Here is a 12,912-nt window from a genome sequence, read left to right on the forward strand (position 1 = left end):
GCATCAGGACCAGAAGCAAGTGGAAGTTAGAGCCCATGGTGTGCGATCAGCTGCAACCAGCCGGGGGGCCAAACTAGACAAATGTGAGAAGTGAGAAAATCCCTGTGTATGCTGGCGGGTAGTTTAGCAGCACATACCCCACAGCTGCTACTGCTACTGCTCCTGCTGCTGCTGCTGCGACAATGTTAACCTCCAGTGTGACTGTTTCACATTCCTAATCAGTACACCAGTGCACCAACTGCACTACATGAACCGTCCATGGGGCCTAGCCATGATCTAGGAGTGAGGACTAAAAACCATGATACACTGTGATACACTGTGGTACACTGTGGTACACTGTGGTACACTGTGGTACACTGTGGTACACCATGATACACTGTGGTACACTGTGGTACACCATGATACACTGTGATACACTGTGATACACTGTGGTAGCGTAACACTGCTGCCTGTGAGCTAACTGTACAGCGCCATGCTGCTCTGAGACACGTACCATTCTCGTACTCGTCCAAGCAGCTCCGTGGCCGTGTCATTATCCTGTGCAAATGAGTACAGGATTCACCAAAGACAAGGAACAGGACATCGCGGTTGGGGTTGGCACGAGCTCATACTAGTTGACATCAACCGTATTTCCGGGGTATACGGCGCTTTAAAAATTGTTGAAATTTTGGTCAGTAATCTGTCTTTTGCCGTATACCCTAAATATATTTAATACAAATACAAACCAAATGCTTCGTAACCCGTCAACTACGTACACCCCACGAACCAAACATGTATAATCATAATGCCCTGCAATAGAAGGTGTCCTGATTGCAGAGTGCATTACAACTAATTCGAAACAGTGGGGACTGAGCAATGGGTCCCCAATATGGAGATGCCCTTAGTGGAGAGGCGTCCGTCCGCTAATGGAGACTCCACTGCACTGTATTTGAATGTGACATTTTGCCCAAAAGGTGGGGTGAAGCCTATGCATGCACATGTACATTGATGTGACCAGCACCCTGCCAGAAAACGCGCTACTAGCAGCACGTCCTCGTAGCACCCAGGAACATGGTAAAGGACCGCTGTTACTTACTGTACACCAACATGAGACCTAGAATGTAAGCAATGCATATCTGCAAGCAGACTAGAGTCATACGCCAAAGTATGCAAGGTCTCATCAATGAAGCTGAGTTGCTTCCAAAGTTTTGACAGATACCAGTATGGATCCGTCAAGTACTGTCGAATCGAGTTCATTATTGTACTCTACGCGTATAGCTGACCACCCATGGTCAGGGATGTGCCAGCGAAGACTATAGAGCAGTTGCTGTAGGCACGCGGAAAGGCTGTGCTACCATATGTGTTGGATAGCACAAGCGGCAAAGCATGCCACGCTAAGGGCTGTGTCAGACACCAGCCAATGACGCAATGGATGTGGGATGTCTCATAGTGAACTAACTTTTCCATGCAATACTAGTGCGGGAAGATTAGTGACAGAATAGCAGCAGCAGCAGCAGGTACATACCTGGCATGACCATGACATGTTCAGACGGTGTTCCGGAACTGATGAAGTTGTTGCTGTGGTGACTTTAGATGTTGATGGTGCCTTGATCTACAATAACAACAGCAATTGCACCAGCAACAGCAGTATCATTAACAATACATGTCACAATGGCAACAGCAGCAGCAGCAGCAGCAGCAGCGGCAGCAGTAGCGGCAGCAGTAGCAGCAGCAGCAGCAGCAGCAGCACCATCACCACCACTACGACCACAAGCAGCAGAAGCAGCAGCAAAACGGACAATGTAAAACCAGTCACCATGCAGCCATATCAGAGAAGTGACTTGTGCACCTGTCCTGTCACCATGTTTGAACAGAGCAGGTGACAAGTGGCCATGCTTGAAGGCGCAAATACTGTACGGGTTGAAAGTGTGATGAGCTTAACGACCCTGACAGCAACACCTGTCTTCTATTTCTCCTGTACAGCGGAGAGAAGGAGTGACATATGTGTAACGTTTCCTGGGTTAACGCTGGATTTGTTCTTGCTAAAACGCTAGACTTTGTGCCCCGTTAGGGATTCAACTCTTACAGTAGACCTCAATAAGTGAGCTGTTCTATTCGAAGTTTAACTACATAACATGATTTTAATATGGCAATAAATAGAAAATCGATTTTGGAAAACCTTCGACTTCGATGATATTTGGGATGGCGGCAGAGTTAGTTCTATTTATTGCTATACAGGTGGAATCCTGATAATTCGAATCTCAAAATGCCAGGAAAAACTTCTAATTATCCGGACATTCTAATTATCCAAACATGACCCCAGAACACAATAATATTATGTATGTCTGACAAAATGCTCTCATGGTCATGCAGAGTTGCGCTATGGACCTTAGACACAGATTTCACGGATACCGAACTGACCGGCACAGCCTGCTCATGCAAACTGAACTGACCAACACAGTGAGTGCATTCGATTATGCACTTGAATCGATTCATAAATCCATTCGCATGCATTCAAGTCGTTCGATTTTCACGTCATGAGCCCTGGAATCGATTCGGAATCCATTCACCCTATTCACATGGGGTGATGTGAATAGCGCGAATCGATCTGCGGGCATAATCGAACGCACTCACTGTACATTGAACTTCGAATTACATTGTACTAACTTCGAATTATCAGCATAAATCCCACACATTTTCTATATTATACTGTAAATCTACAAATTTTCGCCGGTGAAAAACTTTCGCCGGTCTCCAAAAAACACTTTTCGCCGCCACTAAACTTTCGCCGTGGGCGTGAAAGAGTCCGAAAAAGTGATCGATGTTTCGTGTGCACATGTACTAGAGGTACATGTATAGTAGTAGAAAGGTCTGCATAGTTTGTACACCACTGTCTTCTGTACGAAGTGTTTTACAGAGAGTCCGGCGGCATATGATTTGGTTCTGGTGACAAATTTTGGCCGGCGATTAATTTTGGCCGATTGACATCGACCGGCGAAATCAGCGAAATTAAATTGCCAGCGAAAATTAGTTAATTTACAGTAAGTGGAATCCGTGGGACTTCTAATTGACCGGACATGTCCGGTTCAAGGTTCGAATTATCAGAAAGTTTTATGTGGGAATCGTATTGACAGAAATCGGTCCTGGAAAAACTTCTAATTAAGCGGTATGTTCGAATTAAGCCATATTCGAATTATCAGGATTCCACCTGTATTAAATTGTTGTCTCCGCGTCGTTTATTCAATACATGATTGTTGTGACTTACCTCCATGGATATGTCACCAAGTGAGAAACTACCCACACCATGTATAGACAGATCCCGGCCTGGATACCAACTGAGCACGCATGGAAAAGACACAGACACAGGTCAGGCAATTCTCAATGCCACGTAAATGAGTACAATACATGAAGCTGATCACCAGGCAATCATAACATCTAGAGAGGCAACACGGGGACTACAACGTAAAACAATGTGGGTTTTACTCTCAGGCTGTCCGTTGCAGTCGGCCTTGAGGCAGGGCAGATTTAGGCATGCTCGAATACGGCATCGTTGGTCTGGGCCGCATACGGGGTTAGTAGCTCAAGGCCGTGATCGCAACCAAAAGTAGCATTGACCACAGATCATGTAAATTTACCAAACCCGGGGGCGAGATGCACATTGCTGCCGTCTCTCTAGACTCCATGACTCCCTGCTGATTGCACAGGTGAAGTGCTTACAATGTACTACTAGCTCAATGCCCTTGCAACATCTCTAGTCTCGATCTTGGGCATTACACGCATTATATCAAGAGTACTTTCGATTATACGCATGGAGTGCTGTAGTGATGGTCGATTTGCAAGCCAGCATTTGAAGTCTAAGCCGCAGGGGCGATTTTTGAGCTTTCAAGCGCATAAAGAGTGCAGCTAACACCCCACGGAAAAAAACGTTTGTTGCACTACTACATGTACGTGTCATGTTACCTCTTCAGTTCTCGTTCCAGGTCATCCTGTGCAGCATCAATGCCGAACGAAACGGCCTGCGACGGTAGATTGACAGAGGAGGTGAATCGCAGGTCATGCGCCCGCACGCCCAGCGTTTTGGAGGCCTCGTCGAGCGAGACGATGCGCGGACGCGGGCCATGCTCTGGGTCGATGGTCACCACGGCTGAGATGGCTCGGTTGTACATGGGCCTCTTGGCTGTGGGAGCTGCAAATGATGCAACACACGCATACACAGGCAGCTGAAAGCAAGCAAAACAAGGCATGTAGAGGATCTATTGCTCCCCCCCCCCCCCCCCCATTTCCATCACATACATGCATAACTGGGATGCAAACTCAGCGGCTCGGCTCGTACACAATACAGGTGGACCAGAGATTGTGGATGAGCCCAATCAGCCCAGGAATTGCAACTTTCCGAAGCGCCGCTATGGCATAGCGACTGTTCTGTGGCGGTCCTTCCAGTCACAATGGTTTGATGTTTTTCCCTGGTTGCACTGGGACTCCGCAAGTGAGTGGGAATATTGCCACACTTACATCAGAGCCACGAGGCAAGGCCTTCTTTCCTCCAGAACCATGGAGCAAGCCTTCGTGACAACAGGCTATCAGAATTGGAAGGAGGCAAGGTGTGTGACATCGAAGCATGCCAAGGATATGTTCGAGACGTACAAGGATTGTCTCCTACGTGATCAGCGCAGCATCCAGAGAGAGAGAGAGATGAACGGCCTACGCAGCCGAGATCATCACATCTACAATGAATCTATCCGCAAATTTGTCCTACACCGTTCGACAGCAAGAGGTACATCCTTGGAGATGGAGTGAACACGTTTGCATACGGACATTATACGTTCCCCTCATTAACGTATACATCACAGCGTAGAGGCAGGCCAAGCCGCGCTGCCACAAGGAAGCAGTCGATCACTTGCAGACAATCCCGGAAAATGTCGGTGATGCTGGTGAGCGCTTGGACTACCAGTTTACTGCCCAGCGGAAGGAGAATTGTGCTTGTCTGCTGCAAGTTCTCCGCTCCGTGCGCGTTCTCGCATGACAGGGACTCCACTCCCCTTGCATGGTAGCTCCAGGCCAGGAGGTGGAGAGTGCGACAGTAACTTTAGGCGGGTTCTGGCTCTATTGTTGGATAATGATGAAAGTCTTATGCGCTGGCTAAATCGTCGCAAAGACAAGTGCACCAGAGCTGCCATTCAGCATGTTGCATTTGAAAGAAATATACTACAGCTTACTAATATTCACATATTTACTGTAATGGCCTTTTGTTTGCCTCTCCTAGGTGATGGCCTATTGTCTGCTTTGCCGGTTGTCACTCCGGATTCGGAACAAGATCTTTGCTATCATGGTTGCTGAGACAACTGCTCCACCGTGAAAGAATGTGTTGTAGGTGTTCATGGGGTACACGGCAGCCTGCAACCCCAAGAGGATTTCCTAGGATTTTATGCAATCGACACAGCCAACGCTTCAATCGTTGTCTAGGTAGGTAAACGCTATCTCTTGACGGTTGGAATATTTTTGATAGAGCATTGTATATTGACAATGTACTGTGCAAAAGTTACATTTCAGGGATTTCACCATTTTAATAATTATGGTATCAGTCAGTGTGAAGAATGTGGGAGAATTCTCTATTTTGCAAGGTGTTTTGCACAGCGTGCCAACTACTTGCACTCCCATCACATTGTTTCGAGCTGGATGTTTTGCTTTGGATTTGTTCCTCATTGCACAGGCAATAAAAGACAGCATTATTCGCATGTGCATGTCACTAACCAACTGCAAAGGCCAATGCTAAGACAGGGCAGCAGTTATGAAGGGCACATGGAAGGGTGTAGCCAAACAGATCCAAGATGAGCAGAGCAAGCTGCTCAAGTACTCGGCAAAACGAACTGCTGAGTTCTCGAAGTTAAAAAAGAAGAGATAGCACCTGATGAGCCTGGTCTTCGGACCCTGTGCCCGACTCGTTGGACTGTCCGTGCAGCATCATTGCAGAGTGTCCTGGCGAACTACGAAGTAATCCAGGCCAGCATTGAGAGATTCACAGAGTTGGCGAAATACGACCCCGAGATGTCAGCCAAGTGTAACGGAGTCGGCCATCAACTAGCCTCGTCTGAGGTTGTGTTCGGAAGTTGTCTTGGTCACCTAGTCAGTCTGCATCTTGCTGACAACTTGAGTGTGCTGCCCCAACACAAGTCTCTCTCAGCAGCAGATGGGCAAAGGATGGCTTCGCAGACAGTAAAGGCTTTACAGAAGCTTCGATCCGAGGAGGAGGCTGCAGCTAGTTCTGCCTGCTAGGACGAGAAGGAGCATATTGCAAAGCTTGGGAGTGATGATATCAACACGTCTTTGCTGGAGTCGCAGCTCGCCATCCTGGCGTCTCACTTCACCTCCAAAGTTTTAAATCTTATTACGCAGCTTGCATCTGACCAATGGTGATGCTGTTTATAAAACAGCTATTGTTCCTTTTTTAAATTATTCTAGTCGCAGACAAGATAGCAATTAGTGATAGAAAGTATTAGAAACACAACCAATCGACAAACAACAGTTTCTGTCAAAACGAATCGGTGTCCGTTGGTTGTCGATTGGTTGTGTTTCTATCAATAACTGTTAGGGGTGAAACGATTAGTTCGAATATTCGAGTATTCGTTCGGAGATTTCAAACGAGCGAGTATTCGAAATTTTGCACTCGATGGTTTTCTTTTTATTATTATTTTTTTAGTGTTGGCATTCTATTTTCAAAAGCTTTTGTTGTACCGCTTGTGCACTAGTATGTATGCATTATGCATGCCGTTGAGTCAGTATTAACTATGAGCAAGAGTACATGAAAACCAGAGTGTGCAGCTCGGATGGGTGGCTGTCACGGCGGAATTCCGTGATTACATCATTTAGTGATGTAGTGCGTACAAGCAGGATTCAAGCAGGTCTCTTTCTGCACAACTGCAGCTCAGTTGTACGCACTACGCCACTTCCCGCCTCAGATCTGGGCCAAATATGATGTAATCACGGAATTTCGCCATGACAGACACCCATAGCAGAAAAGGCCCCAAGCTGCACACTCTGGTTTTCATGTACTCTTGCTATGAGATATGAAAGTACTGATGAAAATATTTACACTCTGTACAAGACGTTGGCGACTTTTGTTCTATGTTCACAGATAATTTCTTCGAGAACTCACAAATCTGGCGCTTTTGAACATTGATAAAATACTCGAAATAATTGGATACTCGATCGAATATTATGAATGAGTGATCGATTGGTCAAAATAGATACTGTATATAAAGCAGAAATATTCGTCTGGAATTTAATTTCGTCTTTTTCGTCCAAGGAGCTTTTGGACTAAATTAAATGTAGGACGAATATCGATTTGTCCAGCGTTTCTATACACTCTTATGATCTTTGGACGAAATTTTCAACCGGACGAACTCCTTTTCTTTGGAGTTGGACGAAATTATTGACCGAAGAAATTTTCTGCTTCTACAGTACTCGTTTCACCCCTAATAACTGTTGTGGTAGCTCGGGCCTATATCGCGAAAAATATCGGAGGTCAAAAACCACTTTCTGTCCGATTTTGCTCAAATTTTCAGGGTTGAACCATTATGAAGGCAAGTTGTTATTATAAATCCCAAAAAATTGCTAGTGTGTAATGAATCCTTCTCTGTAATTGGGGCCTGTGAAAGCCACACCCATACGTTCGCATTTATGTCGCGAAATACGAGAAAACCCTACTTTTACAAACAGGAGTTCGCTTTTCATTGGTTTCTATCAGGCAGGCTTGTACTAACCTATGATAGAAGTGCATTTCAATTCATTTTCTGGAATTCAGGACCACTATAATCACACGCTGTTGAGGCAAATCCACTGGAATCAATTACGAGAGACGATCATTTCTTCGCATATTTCTGTAAACAGTGGGTAAACGAGTCCAATGACCTAACATCATTTTGACATAACTAATTACTTTATGATACTGACGCAGTGCGATGCAACTAGCAAAAAAACTAAATCATTTTCGGGCCAATTTTGCAAAATTTAAATTCAAAGCATTTTGGCACCATATCGAATCGGGATTCGGAATACTGTAGTTTCGTCTTCTCACACAGAAGCATGTACTTTCAACCAGGGTATTTTTGCTGGTTAATCTACCCTGACGTGTTCTGATACTATGCGAATTACTGACTACATGAAGCAACAGATGGAGGTTGGAAGGATTTTATTGTCATCAATGCAAACCTGTATCTTTCCTAGAGAACGCCTTGTTTGGGCTACTTCGAGGGGCCATAACCCCTCCAAAGTGCCCAATTACATACCCTAATATATTGATTTTCTCAACCTGGACAAACCTAGCATTGCAAAAAAGGTGTCAAACTGGTGAATTTTCGGAAAAAGTAATTCGGCATGAGCTGCTGCTACCTTTAAAAATAATTTAAAGTCATTTTCGAATCAAGTGTCCTTGCTGATGTTCTGAATTAAATTTTCCTGTGTAATACATGTGTGAGAGTAGGTGGGGCTGTGTAATAAGTGCTTGGGGACCCTCCATTGGGGCTGCAGAGCGCTAAAAAGCGTGCCTGCTGGCCGGAAAATCCGATTTTTGTTTATGGGGACACCCCGGACCCCCGGTCATACCGCTCCCCAGAGTCCCCACTGCCCTGTGACACCCCTGACAAAACAGTTGCGGGCAAGTGAAATCTGAGTGACATGACGTCAGGCCAGACCAACCCGATGAAGTCCCTGTAGTGCAGGGAGATAATCTGACTACACACAGCAATGCCTATCCGACTACACACAGCAAAGATCTGCCTACACCCAGCAATGTGTATTGTCTAGTAATGTCTACTGAAGTAATAGTTTCGTCACTCACCAGCAAAGTACTGCCTCTCCAGAGATGGCTGGCGTTTGAGCAGGGACGTTGAGACGTCCACCGGAATGGGTGGACACGTTTCAATGCTCGCTGTCTCGCCGTTGGCTGGATACGAACAAGGAATGCCTGGACAAGACAACCAACAACAAACAACAGTACAACAAGTGAACAAGGATGCTAGAAAACGTGTACAGCTTGCTTGGGCTTGTGAGAGGACGGGTACTACAGTGCTGCTCAGTAAAATCCAGCCGCGTCACTCAAGTTAGCGCCCTGCTACATTTCGCTGCCCAGTGTTCGCAGGTGTATGGCTGCACAATGCGTGGCGCGTACTTGAGTGACGCAACTGGATATCGTTGAGCAGCACTGTAGTACGACACGTCTGCTAGAATAGCTCAATGTTGCACTGCAGTGCACGGTTCTACTCTAGTACATTGTATATCCTTCTCTCATCAATCCTTCCATTTCCCACTGTCATCCATCAACGGTATTGCAATACGTCGTCCTTCTTACACCATGACCCTGCTTCTCGTGAAGTACAGATGTAGAAGAACAAACCAGCCTCGCGTCAATCGGACCCCAGCGGTAGTTTCAGAACATTGTCGTTGCTGTTAGTTTGTTTGCATGTTTTGCTTTGTTTGTTTCGCATTTGCATCTCAACTGTTCAAACTACAATGTACAGGTAAAAAGAGATCCGAAAATGGGGAAAGAGAATGTGTATACAATACCAGCAGAGTGCCGACTATCCAAACGTCAACTACCGTATTTCCCCGATAATAAGTCGCACCTTTTTACACTAAAATTCAGGGTAAAAAGGGGTTGCAACTTACAATCGAGCATGATTTACTACTGAAGTGAATATATCGCAACAATATTGCTCAAACCTGAAAACGGGGGTGCGACTTATAATCGAGTGAGACTTATAATCGGGGAAATACGGTATCCGAACAATAGATTATCCGAAAAAAGGACCGAAATGCCTGTTTCCACTGAATTGAAGGGACAAAAGTGAGTGTTGCTGATTTCCCCCACCCGCAGCACCTTTTAAAAAGGTGCACAGGATGTATGGCAGCAGGTTGTCGTCAAAATGCATCCCCATGACATCATGTCCAGGAGCTGAAGGTGCGAAGTGTGGCTAACTCCTGTGCTACTGCCTAAGAGTTTGAAAGGTGATTAAACCACGAGGGTAAGTACATGTTTTAGATGCACGTGTGGTCGCTCCTTTATCCCAATACCATAGAGACAAGCATGCGTCCACAGGGGTGTGAACAATCTGCACTCTGCTGCACACATGTAGTTAGGTTAGTATGTCTAGGGTGAGATACGTACCGAACTCTTGTTCAATCTTGCTGTGCAGAAACTCCATCTTTTCTCCCTCCCCATGCACAAGCATCACATGGCGTGGCTGACACTAAAACCAACACAAACACAGACACAGACACAGACACAGACACACACACACACACAGACACACACACACACACACACACAAACACACACAGACACACACACAAACACACACAGACAGACAGACACACACAGATACACACACATGAGCGAACACACACACAGACACACATACATACAAACACACACACACATATTTTGACGAGTGAGCTGCATGAACTCACAATTGTCAAGGATTTGGCGCAAACCTTTTCAGTTGAATTCCTTGTTCCAGATCTAGACATGTTCGCTCAAATTTCAAATCAGTGACTTGTGCGCAAGTGCTGTTAATGACAATGCTCCCCGCACTTTCTCCACGCTTGCAACATTTGATTTAAGCACATGGAGCTTTGTGAGAAAAGCGCAACAGGCACTAGCAACCGTCCACAGCAATACTCACACTCATTTCTGCTTCCACTCTTACAAGTGAAGTTGATATTCGTAGGTCAAACAGAGTCAAGCGAAGATTCAGATGGAGGGGACAGCGTATTGCCTGCTGACAGGTCCCTAACTGCCTTTCCTGTCATCGTTCGAACACCATTGACTTAGTCATCTACGGGGGTTCGTCTAAGACCATAGTTGAGTTACGAGAGGTACCAGATCTAAGTCCTGCTTGGAAGTGGGTGGGTTTTTCCAACCGTGCTGCGGCCTACAGTGAATTGGGAAGTTGTAGCCTGGCACAAGGGTAGCACGGATGCGGCAAATGGGATTTCGGCCTATGGCTTCTGTTTGGTGGATCTGATCTATCCTCCCCCATCATTTAGGAGCTGAATCTGATACCCGATCATGGGGTGGTGGAGTGCCACGGAAGCAGAAAGGTGGTTCTTGACCAGCCCTGTACGTGGATTCGTAATATTTATTTTATTTTTCATTTCACAGTCTGCATTTCATCTGCTCATACAGGCCATCAAGATGCAGCGCCAATCTAACACGTAGAAGCGAGTCCGGCACCCACGAACCAGTACTGTACTAATTCTACTGGACACAATACAGTACCTTTAAACATCTGCTACTAGCACACCTACTGCGTAACACTTACCATGCGAATCAGCTGCATGATACCCTTGGCATCGGCATGTGCACTGCAACAGGGAAAGTACGTGAACAGGGCATGGTCTCACTCTGTTAGATACAATGTGACAGCATTCAATAGTCTACAGGACATAGAGGCTGCGACAACAGCAGCACCGGGTTCTTGACAGGGCAGTACTAAGGACTCAAAAAGTCAACCTTGGGTCACAGTAGGGTGGTACTTCAACCACCAGTGTGTCAGTATGCCTGACCGCCACAATGCATGAACTGACCAAGGGATAAGCCGGCCAACCGACCAGCAGGCAGGCAAGTATAGCTACATACACTGTATACATGACTGTGTGGGAAATCCCCCAACACAGGCAGGCCAGTACTAGTACATGTACACTTGGACGTCTCTCATCCGGGCACCTTGGGACCGGGCACTGCCCGAATCTCAGATTTGCCCGTATCTCGGGATAACTCACCTACCATGTATCATATCATTTTTTGAAGACTTTCGTTTGGCACGTATTGCACATGTTCAGGTTGCAGAAAGAATGCATTGATAAAAATGTGTGGATTTCACAGGTTGGCAGTGACAAATAAGCACTTGCACATACGAAAAACAGTTCACCCCCCCCCCCCCCAAATTCGAAGCATTTTTGCCATAGGAACTCAAGCTGAAGGTGCCCGGTAGAGAGACGTGTCTGTATCTGAGGCGTCCGCGTAAGAGACGTTCGAGTGTATAGCTACATGTATACATGAGTGTGCGGGAAATCCCCCAACACAGGCACCTGTTAGAGGAGACCTGAGCAGGCATGGAAAGTGCAGGCAGGACTGATTACCTGAATGACATGTATTGAACTTGCATCTTGACCTCGATCTGGGCAAGGACACACATATTCGCGGGAACAGAATGAGCAGAGAGTCTAGAAACATAACACACGGCACACTTGAATGCATGTTTAGCAAAAGCAGCACCCAGTTCAGGACAGACTATGAGATTGGGATCAACAATAGCCAGTCTTCTCATTGACATCGGGGCTGGGTATGCAGCAAGAGTCTCCATGCTGGGTAGCATGTCTTCCAAAGCTACAGTCAAATACCTTAAAGTACACAATCCACATACTCAGCGACGGGCACACATACAGCAGCAGGTGAACTACGGCCTTACTGTTTTGTGATTGATCTCAATACGCTTCTGACCGGAGAGGACTTTGTTGCCCACCGTGCCTTGAACGCAGTATCCGGGAATAATAACCTGCAGAAGTGATGCGCGTACACGTACAGACAGATAAACACACATGTATGCAGATGCACAGACAAGCACGCATGCTCACACGCACGCAAGCGCGCGTGCGCGCGCACACACACACACACACACGTGCGCACGCAAAGACAAGGTACATGCATATTAGAATCTCGGTCCATCAGGTTAAAAAAAACTGGCCAACCGGCACAAGTCAAGGTAGGACACTCTTCTCTGCAGTCAGTGACTTTGAAGTATACATACATGTACATGTATCACACTTTACGAGTTGCCAATAACGAGAGAGCTTGGAAGCTCAGGGCCCTACGCTATGCTTTTTTACCTTGATGACCAAGACAAAAAAAAGCATAGGGATGTTATAAATTCTTTT

The 12,912-nt window shown here is 46.1% G+C and overlaps 1 protein-coding gene across 1 annotated transcript in view; it reads right to left on the bottom strand.

Moving 5' to 3' along the window:
- LOC135814982 (integrator complex subunit 11-like) overlaps positions 1-12,912 on the bottom strand; it is a 31,159-nt gene that overhangs the window by 2,385 nt on the left and 15,862 nt on the right. Inside the window, exons 16-24 of the mRNA XM_065328191.1 lie at positions 12,447-12,533; positions 12,118-12,155; positions 11,298-11,340; positions 10,142-10,223; positions 8,816-8,941; positions 3,940-4,165; positions 3,245-3,314; positions 1,505-1,591; positions 494-537 (exon numbers count right to left, since the gene is read on the bottom strand). Of these exons, the coding sequence (XP_065184263.1) occupies positions 494-537; positions 1,505-1,591; positions 3,245-3,314; positions 3,940-4,165; positions 8,816-8,941; positions 10,142-10,223; positions 11,298-11,340; positions 12,118-12,155; positions 12,447-12,533 (803 nt within the window). The remainder of the gene's footprint in view (positions 1-493; positions 538-1,504; positions 1,592-3,244; positions 3,315-3,939; positions 4,166-8,815; positions 8,942-10,141; positions 10,224-11,297; positions 11,341-12,117; positions 12,156-12,446; positions 12,534-12,912) is intronic.

This window comes from Sycon ciliatum, chromosome 4, assembly GCF_964019385.1.
Source record: "Sycon ciliatum chromosome 4, ocSycCili1.1, whole genome shotgun sequence".
In the NCBI taxonomy this organism is placed as follows: domain Eukaryota; kingdom Metazoa; phylum Porifera; class Calcarea; order Leucosolenida; family Sycettidae; genus Sycon; species Sycon ciliatum.